The sequence below is a fragment of the Apium graveolens genome, chromosome 6, assembly GCF_009905375.1.
Source record: "Apium graveolens cultivar Ventura chromosome 6, ASM990537v1, whole genome shotgun sequence".
Lineage (NCBI taxonomy): Eukaryota > Viridiplantae > Streptophyta > Magnoliopsida > Apiales > Apiaceae > Apium > Apium graveolens.
This window is the reverse complement of record NC_133652.1, coordinates 21,321,210-21,335,307: the sequence shown is the minus strand read 5'-3', so window position 1 is coordinate 21,335,307 and position 14,098 is coordinate 21,321,210. Positions and strand designations below refer to the sequence as shown.

The window sequence follows — 14,098 nt, the reverse complement described above, 5'->3', positions numbered from 1 at the left end:
ACTTTCGTTTCGTGTTATTTTGTATCATTTTTTCATGTAAAACTGAAAAATAACACAAGTTTAATTTTTTAATTAAATAAATAAAAATATAAGATTTTTTGGTTAGACCATATTTATATATAATATTATAAAATGAAGAATAATTTAAAAAAAGATATGCTTATATTTATTATAAATATACATATATTTATTATAAATATACATATATTTATTATAAATATTAATATTTATTTATATCGTGTACTTTGTGTCGTGTCGTGTATTCAAAGAATAATTATAAAATCGATACTAATTCTCGACCGTATACTTTTATGTCCTGTACTAAAAAAATAAATATAAATACTAAAATTTCGTGTCATTCATACTGTGACAACATGTCCAAAATTACAGGTCTATAATTAAGACACAGAGCGTCCTCAGCCGAAGCCGGTCATGTACGGACCATTTATTTTCAGTTGATCAACGTTGATAGTTGCAAATATTAATTATTATTTTTGTAGGCTAAATAATTTCACTTATTATAATGTTAACAGTTGAAAGTTTATTGTTCTGATCCGGAAAGAATACGAATGAATAAATAAAAATAAATAGAAAGTTTATTATGGTCGGTGAAAAGTTGAAAAACACGTATATATACTATTATATTAATGATAAAATTTTAAAATTTTGGTTTTTGGTACTTCGTCACTCAATCTAGAGTCGTCAGATTAAATTGATGAGTATGGTTAAATATAACTTTAAAAATTATTATTAAAGTGATATAAAATAAATCCTACAAGCAGCATATTATTAAAATTATATAATGATAAAAACGATCATGTATTGCACGAATTATATACTATTATTTATAATTTATAAATTATTTAAAAGACATTTCAAACGGAACGTATATCTATCACATATTCAAACCTACCAAATTATAACAAACATTCACTAATAGGCCGCCTATACTTGTACACGGAGGCGAAAAAATATACACCCTCCCCGCCTAAAAATATTTCTTATTTGTGTTACACACGCACACTTTTAATTGTTAATATCTTTAATTTCGTATTAGTTTTATGCCCAAAAATTGGTATAAACAATATTCAGATTGAGATTGATAAAAATAGTCAAAATTGAGTAAGAAATGCCTAAAATTAAGGAACATTTAAAATTATCTTTCCATAAAAGATTGAAAGGCGCGCCCTATGTGATGAAGACGCGCCTTATTGAGAAAGTGGTTGATGAAAAATTGTAGACGTTCATGTGTGGGAAGGCGCGCCCTTAAAAGGAAGAAAAGGCGCGCCCTGTGAAAATGGTAGATGATTCCTAGATTGGGTCCTTCCAAGAGGCAAAACTTAGGGCGCGCCCTGAGTTGATAAAATGTTTTAGGAAGACTTCAACATGATTACTTGGACGGGCTCTATGGAAGATTCAAGGAAGATGGAGATTATTATTACTAACCTATTTGATGCAGGTACTTTATTGAGGAACTCCTTCCTGTAGCATATCTACAGGAAAGGCGGTGTCCGTGGTCAGAGACCTCCAGGGGTATGCCTGGACTGAAGGCCTCCTCCTATAGTCAATGGGTGTCCTCATTGGGGATGTTAGGTAAAATTTGGTGTGTGCTTTGGGAGCTCTGTCTCTGTAGTCAACGGGTGTCCTCGTTGGGGGAATTTGGAGTATCCTGCACTTTGCACCCAAAAGTTTGGGATCACTTGTTCTGCAATCTGGTAGGGGCTCCTTATCGGGGGACAAGGATGCGTCCAACATTTGGGGTGAACCACGGCTATACCTGCGTCCGCGGGCTAGAGAAACAGCTGGTAGCGGAGGGTTATCCTTGGTCAAGGAGATGCCTTATTCGTGAAGTCTCGAAGCCGCGGACGAGTCTTGGGCCTTTGTGGTTGGGCCTCATTGGCGGACATTCCTAAAGCTAGTAGAAGACGGTTTCCAGTAGGTTTCCTACTGGGCCTCGGGATAAGAAATCTAAGCCCATTAGGTTTCTTGTTCCCCAAGAACTACGTGGACTTGATCCCCTATAAATAGGGGTACGTAGGCAAATTGCAAGGGGTCAGAAGCGAGAGCGCAAAGGATCCACCACTAACCCTAAGCAATCTCAGCCCCCAATAATCACCACCACCAAACACTGTTCATCTTTTCCGACGAATACTGTTTATCGGATCCACCAACTACTGTTCATATTTTCGACGAAGAACCGCCATCACAGATCTTATTTCCGGCTACGAACCTCAAATTTTGTTGCTACCAAATTCCTCCGTCAACAAATTGGCGCTAGAAGGAGGGGTTAATCAAGATCTGCATCTAGGAGGAAGGATGTCTCAATATCGTGATGGAAGTTTTTATGATGGAAGTTCTGAGGAAGATTCTGATCACGGCTATGAACATGAACCCTACGTTCCGCCAATGACTGATCGTCCTACTCCGGACGTTGGGGGACAGCCGCTTGTGCTCATCAGCAACGCCGACTTGTTGGAATAACTATATTGCATGGGCGATGCTTTGAATGGTTTTGATTTAAGGTTGAGCACCGTGGAGCGACGCAAGACCAGGAGGGGTCTTCGCTGCAGCCGTGCAACTCATGCACCTGGAAAAGCACCTATGACTGATAGGGATGCCTCAGCCGGCCACGGCCGCACCGGAGGAGGGCGTGTACCGATAACCCCGCGGTGCCTGGATTATTCCAATGACACGTCCCCAATCATCGAGCTAGTGGAGGAAGATGCTGATGGTCAGGAAATTCTGCGGGCGGATAACCAGGGAGCCACCCATCCGCACCGGTCTGGACGTAGTCTCGCGGAACGCCGACAGGCGGAGTCGATGCCGGAGAATCAGCAACGGGGCTTCGCAACTTTGAAAGATCGCTTGGGGATCCGCTTGGGCGATGATGATTTAAGAATTTTGTTGCTTGAATGGCAAAAAGAAGCTGATCGTGGAGATGTGAGACCCCATGATACAATGCGTGTTCCCTTGAATTCCCAGGAAAATCAGGAGCGGCACCGCGATCATGAGAGAGCTCCTCCCCGCAGACCGCTGGATCGATATGGTCGTGGGTATGGAAGCGATCATTGGAGAAGGCCTCAATGGAGGGGAAGAGGTGGAGGCCGAGGTAGATACTTAGATGGATACCGTCGCGACAATTACCGCGGTCACCTTGATTCCCGCTGGCATAATCGAGCAGACAGCTATAAGTATGCAGAACATGATGATCACAGAGGTGTGGAAAACTATGATCGCGGTACGGCTCGAGGCCGCGGCCAGGGTCAAGAAGAAAATCAGGGGAGAAATCAAGGTCGGAACCCCAAAGTAATTGTGATACCCGAAGACGCCCAGAACACGAACCAGCAACAAGCCCCTCCGGGGGGAATCAAGTAGAGGTACCTCCACTGCAACCCCAAGGTCCGCAAACTCAAATGCAGACCATTCCGGGTGTGGGAACTTTCAATGTGGGAGATCTAAAAAGGCTACTTAACCACCTGAAAGGCAGAGTGACGGCCACAGCTGAAATTCCTTCCCCATTCTCGATGGCGGTAAGAGAGGCACAGTTAACGATCGGGTATCGCAACACTACTAGCGATCTCCGTTTCCACGGAAAATCAGATCCTGTAGAATTCCTGGGTCATTTTAATATAGAGATGGATGTGTACCAAGTCCCGGACTTGGCTCGATGTCGTCTCTTGGCGGCAACCTTCAGAGAAAGCGCCCAATAGTGGTTTCAAAAGCTCGGGAAAATGAAAGCTTGACATCGTACTTCAAAAGGTTCAACGCTGAATCTACCAGCGTGAGGGGGCATCAGACGAAGCCCTAAAAATCTTTTTGATCGCAGGATTAAGGGTTGGCTTGGATTTTTGGAAGCACTTACAAGGGAAAGACCCGGCTACTCTAGCAGATGTCTTTGCTTTGGCATAATCATTTAAAGCCATAGAACAATCTCTAGCAGAGGTACAACCGACTTCGCAGGCAAGTCAGAGAAACAAAGCAAGGAAGAGAGATAGGTCTCCAAGCCCAAGGTACAGAAGGGGCAGTCGGAGCCCAGACCGGGTGAATACCGCGAACACGAGGAGGGGATGGAGTCCTCCCTCAAACTATGACTACAGAACAAGTCATTACACGCCTTTGGTCGCATCTATCGAGCGTATCTTCAAGGTAAACAAAAATAGAGGGTTATTTAGAAAACCTGAAGCTTTATCATCATGGCAAAGCAAAGACAAGAATAAGTATTGTGAATACCATGAATTATGTGGACATAACACGCATGAGTGTCGACATTTAAAAGGTGAGATTGAAGCGCTTATCAAAGAAGGATACCTTGGTGAATGGGTAGTCAAGGAAGTAAGGAAGCACAAGGATGACAGAGCAAAGGAAGAAGAAAGGCGAGCCCCGCGCGAGTCGAACAATGATATTCTAGAGGAAAATAAATTCGTCAGGGATGGCAGCATCCGAACAATCTACGGGGGAGATCCCGGGATGGAATGCAGTACCCGAGCCTTGGCAAGATACGCTAGGGAAGCTCAGTTCAGGCCTCTCACGGACATTCATAGGGTGGAAACTCGACCGCCCAAAGTATTTAAGGGCGAGTCCATGGATATTACCTTCAGACCAGCAGATGCCCAATGGGTACATCATCCCCACAATGATGCGCTGGTTATTTCCATCCAGATCGGGACCAAAAATGTCCATAGGGCCTTCGTGGATAATGGAAGCTCGGCAAATATCCTCTACTATAGCACCTTTAAGAAGATGGGGCTACCTGATCGGGATATGTCGGGGGAAGATTCGTGGGTCTATGGCTTTTCTGGCGCAGGAGTTAGAGTCATGGGATCGATTCGGCTGCCATGTACTTTGGGGGAAAGCCCGTTGTCGGTAACAAAGATGCTCGAGTTTAAGGTCCTGAATCAGGAATCGTCCCACAACGTGTTGCTGGGACGACTTTTTCTGCGAGAAATGAGGGTTATTACTTCAATCCACCACCTAACCATCAAATTCCCAACGCCAAATGGGGTGGAGAGTATAAAGGGTTCTCAGTATGACTCTCGAGAGTGCTACAGGCAAGCTATAAGAGGCTTTAGAAAAGACTCCCACGTCGAAGATACATCAGACGATGATCAAGAAAAGAGCATTGAGCAACCGATCGAGGAAATTTGAGTCCATTATTATGTCGAACAAGAAGATGAGCGTCCCTCCGGGCTGCACCCAGCAACGTTGTTCTTGGAAGACACAATCAGAATTGAGATGTTAGAAGAACAGGAGGCCTCGAACACCATAGTCCAAGCAGATTTCAATGGTGAACGGTTAGAAGGAAGATTTGACATCTTGCAAAGCCTCGAACAGGATGAGCGTGAGGTAGATGCCCTTCTTCCTGAAGGAGCGCTCTTGCCCGCAAAACATATCAAGGAAGTTGATCCCCCTGCTATGCAAGGCGCGCCTTCTAAAGAAGTCGACGCTCCTCCTAAAGGGGACGCGCCTTCTCTACAGGACAATGAAATCCATGATTCGCCCGACCTAGATCCCCGGATACCAATGCCAATGGAGAAGATGGGGCCAGCAGAAGATACAATTGAAATCCCTGTCGATAAAAAAGATCCAAGTAAAGTTTTAAGAATAGGATCTCAATTGGCACCAAGGTTGAAGGAGGGTCTTTCGATATTTCTCTTGGCGAACCTTGATGTATTTGCATGGAACCATTCTGATATGGTAGGAATTGATCCAGAGGTAATGTGCCACCGTTTGAATATCGATCCCAAGCATAAAGGGGTTCGACAAAAACGCAGGGCCGTAAGCGGAGAGAGAGCTATAGCCTTAGCAGAGGAAGTAGAAAGGCTCTTGGACGTCGGACTAATTCGGGAATCCTTCTACCCAGAGTGGCTAGCAAACCCGGTGTTGGTAAAAAAAAACAATGGTAAATGGAGAACATGTGTGGATTTCACCGATCTGAATAAAGCGTGTCCGAAGGATAGTTTTCCCTTGCCAAGAATCGATCAGTTGGTCGACGCCACGGCGGGACATGCCTAGCTCAGCTTCATAGACGCATACTCCGAGTATAATCAAATTCTCATGTATGAGCACGACCAGGAGCACACCTCTTTTATTACTGATAGGGGACTCTATTGCTATATCGGAATGCCATTTGGTCTGATCAATGTCGGTGCCACTTATCAAAGATTGGTAAATAAAATGTTCAAGAAGCAGATTGGAAAGACGATGGAAGTATATGTGGATGATATGCTTGTAAAGTCTAAAAAGGCGGAAGATCACATCGCCGACTTAGCTGAGATGTTCCATATTTTGAGAAAGTATAAGATGAAGCTAAACCCACAGAAGTGTGTATTCGGTGTGAAATCAGGGAAATTCTTGGGATTCATGGTCAACCACCGGGGAATTGAGGCTAACCCGGCAAAAATCAAGGCTATGTTGGACATGAAATCTCCCACCAGCGTCAAACAAGTACAGAGCCTGACAGGTTGGATTGCGGCCCTAAATCGATTTGTCTCAAAGTCATCAGATAGGTGCGAAGAATTTTTCAAGGCAATCAAAGAAAGGGGGAAGGATATTCTGTGGACCCCTGAATGTGAAAAGGCTTTTCTGAAAATCAAAGAGCAGTTGTGAAATCCTCCAATGTTGGCCAAGCCAGAAGACGGAGAAACATTGATTCTTTACTTGGCGGTATCTGAATACTTCGTCAGCGTGGTGTTGGTGAAGGAAGAAGCAAGCCATCAGTGGCCCGTGTACTATGTGAGCAAAAGGTTGTTGGATGCGGAAACCAGGTATACCAACATGGAAAAACTAGTGTACAATCTTATTCTTGTGGCACGAAAGTTAAGACCATACTTTCAGGCTCACCGAATAGAAGTTCGCACCGCTTATCCGCTTCGACATATTCTGCACAAACCCGAATCGTCGGGGAGAATGTTAAAATGGGCAGTAGAGTTGGGATAATTCGATTTGGAGTATTGTCCTCGCATGGCAATAAAGGGACAAGCGCTAGCTGATTTCATACTTGAGTTTGATGCTGAAGTTGATGACAAGGCCATAGTGTTGGCGGAGCCTTCCTCGCAAGGAAATTCTCATTATGGTAAGAGGGAGGAACTCCCACACCCTTGGGGGATATTACATGTCGATGGGGCCGTGAACAATAATGGATCAGGTGCTAGGATTGTCTTGGTCACTCTGGAGGGGCACCGTTTGATGAGTGCTATCCATTTCAAGTTTTATGTCACTAACAATGATGCTGAGTATGAAGCTTTGATCAACGGTCTAAAATTAGCTCAGGAGGTGGGGGCCGTGAATCTGATAGTTCGGAGTGATTCTGAATTAGTTGTAAACCAGGCCAACGGAGGTTTCCAGGCCCGGGGACCACGGATGGAGTTATATATGAGATGCGCGCAACGCCTATTGAAAAAATTTGAAAGTGCCAGGCTAGAAAGCGTTCCGCGAGAAGAAAATAGTAATGCGGATGCTTTGGTCAAGATGGGGTCACGAATGGACAGCGTCCAACTTGGACAAATCCCTTTGGGAATCCAAGAAATCCCGAGTATTCCGGAGGTATAGGTATTTTAGACGCAAGAAGTCCTGCGAGAAGGCTAGATGACCCCCATTCATAACTATATTCAGACAGGAGCTGTACCAGAAGACAAACTACAGGCTTGACGCCTTTGGTACCAGGCTGCAAAGTATGTTGAATATGATGGGATGTTATACAAGAGAGGATTTAACCAGCCACTATTACGTTGTGTGGATATGGAAGAGGGAAATTATATTCTCAGGGAGGTGCACGAAGGGATTTGTGGCAATCACTTGGGGGGTGGTTCATTGGCATTAAAAGTACTCAAACAAGGATACTACTGGCCAACTATGAGAGAAGATGCTTTCAATTTTGTCCGGGCTTGTGATCGTTGCCAGCGATTCACTAACTATTCCAATGCCACGGCATCTACCATTACCTCATTGGCAAGTCCTTGGCCTTTTTCCATGTGGGGAATCGACCTTATTGGAGAGTTGCCCAAAGCAAAGGGGGGTGTGAAATACGCCGTGGTAGCTGTGGACTACTTTACCAAATGGGCGGAGGCTATGCCACTGGCCACGATCATGGCAAAGAAGATAAGGGATTTTGTTTTCAATTCCATAGTATGCAGGTTCGGTATCCCCTACAAACTCATCTCGGATAATGGGAAGCAGTTTGATAGTAAAGAGTTAAGGAAGCTTTGTGAGGACTTGAAAATCAAAAAGGACTTTGCCGCAGTTTATCATCCACAAAGTAATGGTCAGATGGAGGCTATAAACAAAATTATAAAACATACCTTGAAGGAAAAGTTGGAAGAGAAAAAGGAGATTGGCCAGAGGAGATGCCCATAGCCCTCTGGTCTTACAATACGACTCCTAGATCGACTACAGGGGAAACCCCAATTCTGCTAACTTATGGGTATGAGGCCATGGTTCCCATGGAGGTAGGAGCTGGATCCCTCCGGAGAGACGTGTTTGTTGAGGAAGATGCAGAAGTTAACCAGAGGCTTCACTTGGATTTGTTAGACGAAGCCCGAACGAACTCTAAATTAAAGATTTCTGCATATCAGCAGAGAATCGTAAGGTATTTTAATAAAAAGGTAAAATCCGTGTCGTTCAAGGTTGGGGATCTCGTGTTGCGAAAGGTTATGCCTAACACTAAGATAGCTCAGCACGGGGTGCTCGGAGCTAATTGGGAAGGACCGTACAAGGTCAAAGCTATACTATGGAAGGAAACCTATCGCTGGGAAGATCTGGATGGTAAACTTATTCCTCGAGCGTGGAATGCGGAACATTTACGGAAGTATTATCAGTAGGGTGTGGCTGTGTCCCCCTTATTTTCATGCTTAATTCATATGTAATAGACTAGTAGAAAATAAATTCCTCCCAGCCTAGGGGGTAGTACATGTGACTGCAAACCTTGGAACTAGCAGAAAGAAGAAAATTTTCAAATAATTACCCCATAGAGCATAGTAGCCATGGGACTGGTGTAATTTATACAATAGAGCGCATTATCAATAAAAGAAAAAAGTTACTTCAAATTGCTTTATTTGCTTGGCATGAAATTTTTTTACCAGAGGTGCGCCCTATGTTCAGGAGCGCCCTATCGAATAAATTGTTACTTCATAATCAAGATAACATAGTATGCATACATGAAAGGACGCGCCTAAAAAAATGACGACGAAGGAATAAAAGTATATGGCTAGTCAAATAAGCTAAGGGGAAAGTCCTCCAGATTAAGGCGCGCCTTTGGGCTGGCACTTAAGTAAATTATCGCAAGGGAATCGCTAATAAGAAAAAGTAATTATTTGCAAAAGAAATAAGGCGCGCCCTCATTTCTAAATGCTACGAGAAAGGAGTATATAGATCTCAATGATATGGGACAACTTCGAGATCGCATAAAAAGAAAAACACCCACAAATGTGCTAAATAAATATTCTCTAAATATCAAAGGGCGCGCCTTGTAGTAACATGAGTCTTAACGAACTGGCTAAAGATTTATGGAAACATGATATAAAGGCGCGCTTTCATGGAAGTATAAGTCTCATATTTTTGGAAAAAGAAAGTCGAAGTGCCTTAACAAATTTTATGCATACTGAAAAAGATAAAATCATAGTAAGCCATACGAAATGTCAAGGTAAAAGAGTAGCAAAAAATAAGTCATACAATTTTGCACAACATCAAAAGAGGACTGACTCCTCAGAGGTATTTGGAACATAAGTACGAATGCAGGATAAAAAATTAAATTAGGGCGCGCCCTGAGACTTCTCCGTTGAGGGTATGGTTTGAAGAGGAACAATAGGGTCGGCTTCAGGCGCGTCCTTGGGGGTTTCCTTTCGTGGCGCGCCCTCACCTTCTTCTTCCTCTAACCCAAGCTCTACCCTCCTCGCCTTGATTTCAGCAGCATGCTCCTTCTTAAATTCCACCATCTCAGCAACCGTTTCTTCCCCAAACTTCTCGAAAGTGTAATCAGGGTCATTGGCCACAAAACCAACTCTGTAGAAGTGGAAACCATTGGCAAATGCTTCATCAGCCATTTCTCTCTTCTCATCAGGCCAGCCCATTTTCTGTTCTCCTCAAGATACTCAATCCTTAAGTTGGCTCCACCAAGCTCAGTGTGGAGAGAGGTAGCCTTTTCATTGGCAATCTCCAACTGAGAAGTAAGATTGGCCACATCATCCTTGAGAAAGGAGATTTCAGAGTCCTTGGCATTGATATCCTTGGCATGCAGAAAATCCTTGTCTTTGAGGGTGTTCTTCAAAATGTTATTGTCACCCTGCAGCCTCTCTAGGCGCGCCCTCTCTTTAAGAAGCTTGTCAACCACTCGGGTGGAGTGGATGAACAATTGGCAGGATGCTTTTATAGAAGCACGAGTGGCATCTTCCAAGTCCATGGCTTGCCACTGCTCCACTTCTTCGTCTGAAACATGAAGAGAACCTATGGGGCCGAGGGAATGTAAAGCAGCAGATGAGCCCGAAGGCGCGCCCTCTGCTCTATGCCTTTTGGGCGCGCCCTGTTTATCCGTGAGGTCAATCACGGGCCTTTTCAAGACAAGAGTTGTTTGAGGAATTGGAGTTGGATTTTGGATGGATGACTGTGCTACAGGAGCATCTTTCTTTGGCTTAGGTTTGGGTTTGTCACGAGGGCGCGCCCCGAAGGATTTGGGGATTCTTGGAGGAGCCATTTATGCATAAAACATTGAACATGTTAACTAAACGTGATAGTTAGGTGTGCTGAATAAAGCAATAAATAAACGCAATTGATAAAGATAACAGTGATAAATATGTATAAAGTGCTACGCCTAGAGTGAAAGGGCGCGCCCTAAGGGGCGGAAAAATTAACCACAGTAACAGGAATTTATATCTAGTATGCTAATACAAAAGCTAACAGAAAGGAAGCTAGGACGCGCCAATTATAGAAAGGCGCGCCTTTAGACTTTGCAATGATTGAACCTGAAGGATCTTGGCCTTGAAAAGAGCTGTCTTCTGCTTCATCATCTTCTTCTTCAACATCTTCTTCACTATCTAGGTCAATGACACGGGAAACAGGGGCACCTTTTCTAAATTTTACATATTTACAGTTCGTTCCTACTTGGTCAGAAAGGATTCCGACTCGCATCAAATTGGTTCGGGTGAATAAGATCTATAAGTTCCACCTGTCAGCAGCCACTCTGAGAAGGGCTTCAGCTCATTTTTTGGGCTCGCCCTTAAGTGGTTTGGCCACTGGTCTGTCTGATAAAGTAAAAGGATGTAAAAAAAAGAGAAGAAAGAACATAGAAATAATGTAGGGAAAAGAGAAAGAAATGGTGCGCCCTTACTTGGTGACTTGTTGAATCTTATCCTTAATCTGGGAACGTCATACAAGTAAAAGAAGTTTTCCTTCCAGCCTTTTTCATTGCTGAGCTTGCCAGAGGAGAAACCTTTCTTATTATGCTGCTTGTCTACAACCAAGTAGTAGTACCCGTGGTCAGACTTTCTCAGGTTGAAAAAATAAGTGACTTCAGCCATTGAAGGTTGGGGAAAACCCAGGTCCGTGTAGAGAATGAACAGGGCCAGAATAAATTTGTAGTTGTTGGGAGAGAGTTGGAGTGGATCCACGTCGTAAAGTTCTATCACTTCCCTAAGATAGGGATGTAAAGGCGCGCCTATTCCTAAGGATACCAGCTTAGGGCTGGTTACCATCCTAGGGATTTTGAAGTTCCTCCCATAGTTGAAGATATGGGGCCGCATCATGCTTAAAGGGCGCGCCCATATGCCTTCCATATCATAAAACTACATGAGCCATCCTAGTTGCTCATCTGAACAAGCTGAGGACAGGCCTACGCAGAAAAGCTTCCCATGCTCCTTCTTGAAGCGTTTCTTCACAGCTTCATTGCATGGTTCGAATTCATCCCAATCAAAGTCTAATTCGCTGTCAGAAACTTCCCAATGTTGGAAGGGGATTGGAGAAGGTTCAGGAGAGGTGGAAAACTGGAAGGAGTCCTCATCAAAGAAATTTGCTTCATCGCGAAGTGGCGATACATTTTCTTCAGGCGCGCCCTCAGAAATAGGAGAGATGGACGTGCCCTGTGTTTGTTGTGGAGATAGGCTTGGAGAAACAGCCCTGTACGAAACTTTGGAAGGCCCAGCATCTACATTGACGCCACTCTCAACACCCCTATACCTGTCAGCGTTCAAACTCTCGAACCAGTCATCGTCGTCCAGTTCTGTACTAATTGGGGCTGGGGATCTATCCTTTTGGACTAGTTTCTGCTTCCCATGTCTACGAGATAAAGGAATGTTCTCCGTGGAAGAACTGTCTGAAGGAGCTGCCATCAAGGTACCCTTTTTAGAATCTTGAACAAGGCGCGCCACCCGGTTCAAAAATTCAGGGGTATGGTGAGCGTTTGGAGGCTGAGGATCGAAGTAAGTGTTTGGAGGCGAATAGATTCCCAAATCGATAAGGAAGTTCTTGAAAGGGTGAAAAGGAGAGGACGCGCCCTCGTCTTCCAGCTGTCAAGAAAACCAAAAAAATTGTTTAGGGCGCGCCCAATTCGAAAGAATGAGATACGAAAGTATGAAGGAAATAGAAAAAGTAGGGTAGGCGTAAGAGAAGGGTATTTCCTATGATCTATGTCAGCTTCCTTCCAAGACGAGTCATATACTAAGAAGGCGCGTCCTATCAATTATAGAATCTATAAAGACTGCTATGAAGTATGAATGTTAATGTTAGATATATTTGATAATGTCATGGCTAATATGTTTTATTTTAGCTTTCAGATCTTACGTGAACAGGATAAATCAGTACTTAACTGTTGATCAGTACTTATACTGGAAGTCAGGACTTAAGGATATCAGTACTTATATTATCAGGAGATAATCATCAGAAGATAGATATCAGAACTTAAGTACTGAAGGACAATCAGATAAGGACAGTAGCTCATTAAAGGAAAGAAGATCGAGATAAACATAAGAAGAGATATGCATGAAGAAGGAATTTCGTGAAGAATGGAATACTTGGAAGAAAAGATATCTAATTGATATATTTTAGGAAGTAGAATTATATTCCATATCAATTAGCGATTATCTTGTAACTGTGTAGTATATAAACACAGACATAGGGTTTACACTATAAGTGTTTTCATTATTAGAAAAGATTATTCATTGTAACCCTAGCAGCTCTCGTGATATTTGTTCATCACTGAGAGGTAACAGTTCCATACTGTAACAGAGTTTATTGTTTCAATAAAGTTTGTTTTCTGTTACTTAAGTTCTTAAAGTTCGATTTGAGTGTACTATACACTGTATTCACCCCCTCTACAGTGTGTGTGTGTGTGACCTAACAATTGGTATCAGAGCCTATCTGTTAACTTACATACAGTTAAAGATCCAAACATAATCATGTCAGACACAGAAACTCCAACTAAGCCTACCACAACTGAGGAACCACCAAAGACACAAATTCAGAGTCGGTATGAGACCATCAGAGTCCCCATACTGAGACCATCTGAATATCCCATATGGAAGGTAAGGATGACCATGTTCCTGGAAGCAACAGATCCAGAATACCTGGATAGAATCAAGGAAGGTCCTCACAAACCAACCAAACTCGCTGTTGCAGTTGCAGGTGAAGCAGCAATGACCGTACCAAAGGAGAAGAGTGATTATACTGCTGAGGACATAGCATCAATTGCTAAGGATGCTAAGGTACGACACTTACTGCATAGTGCCATTGATAATGTAATGTCAAACAGGGTAATCAACTGCAAGACTGCTAAGGAGATATGGGATGCTCTGGAAACAAGGTGTCAGGGAACTGACACAATTAAGAAGAACAAGAAGACAATACTCACTCAAGAGTATGAACACTTTGACTCAAAGACTAATGAGTCATTGAATGATTTATATGATAGATTTGTCAAACTTTTGAATGATTTGTCATTGGTTGATAAAGAGTATGATCTTGAAGATTCAAATCTTAAGTTCCTGTTGGCTCTTCCTGAATGCTGGGATTTGAAGGCAACGACAATAAGAGACAACTACAATCTTGATGAAACAACTCTTGACGAAATCTATGGAATGCTCAAGACTCATGAGCTGGAGATGGAACAAAGAAGCAA

At 43.2% G+C, this 14,098-nt stretch overlaps 3 protein-coding genes across 3 annotated transcripts; all 3 read left to right on the top strand.

Annotated features, from left to right (window-relative positions):
* The first annotated feature begins 6,615 nt into the window (after positions 1-6,615).
* Positions 6,616-6,936, top strand: LOC141664736 (uncharacterized). The gene has a single exon (XM_074470689.1). The coding sequence runs from the start codon at positions 6,616-6,618 to the stop codon at positions 6,934-6,936; it is 321 nt and encodes a 106-aa protein (XP_074326790.1).
* A 24-nt stretch (positions 6,937-6,960) lies between these two features.
* On the top strand, positions 6,961-8,352 carry LOC141664735 (uncharacterized). The gene is made up of 2 exons (XM_074470688.1): positions 6,961-7,542; positions 7,663-8,352. The coding sequence occupies exons 1-2, from the start codon at positions 6,961-6,963 to the stop codon at positions 8,350-8,352; spliced, it is 1,272 nt and encodes a 423-aa protein (XP_074326789.1).
* Positions 8,353-8,429: 77 nt separating this feature from the next.
* LOC141664734 (uncharacterized) lies at positions 8,430-8,816 on the top strand. Its single transcript, XM_074470687.1, has one exon. It carries the CDS (start codon positions 8,430-8,432, stop codon positions 8,814-8,816), a length of 387 nt encoding a protein of 128 aa, XP_074326788.1.
* The last annotated feature ends 5,282 nt before the right edge of the window (positions 8,817-14,098 follow it).

Coding starts and splice junctions, on each gene's coding strand:
- LOC141664736 (XM_074470689.1), top strand. CDS start 6,616: ATGTTGGCCAAGCCAGAAGACGGAGAAACATTGATTCTTTACTTGGCG.
- LOC141664735 (XM_074470688.1), top strand. CDS start 6,961: ATGGCAATAAAGGGACAAGCGCTAGCTGATTTCATACTTGAGTTTGAT. Junction 7,543..7,662: donor AAATCCCGAGTATTCCGGAG/GTATAGGTATTT, acceptor CTTTGGTACCAG/GCTGCAAAGTATGTTGAATA.
- LOC141664734 (XM_074470687.1), top strand. CDS start 8,430: ATGGTTCCCATGGAGGTAGGAGCTGGATCCCTCCGGAGAGACGTGTTT.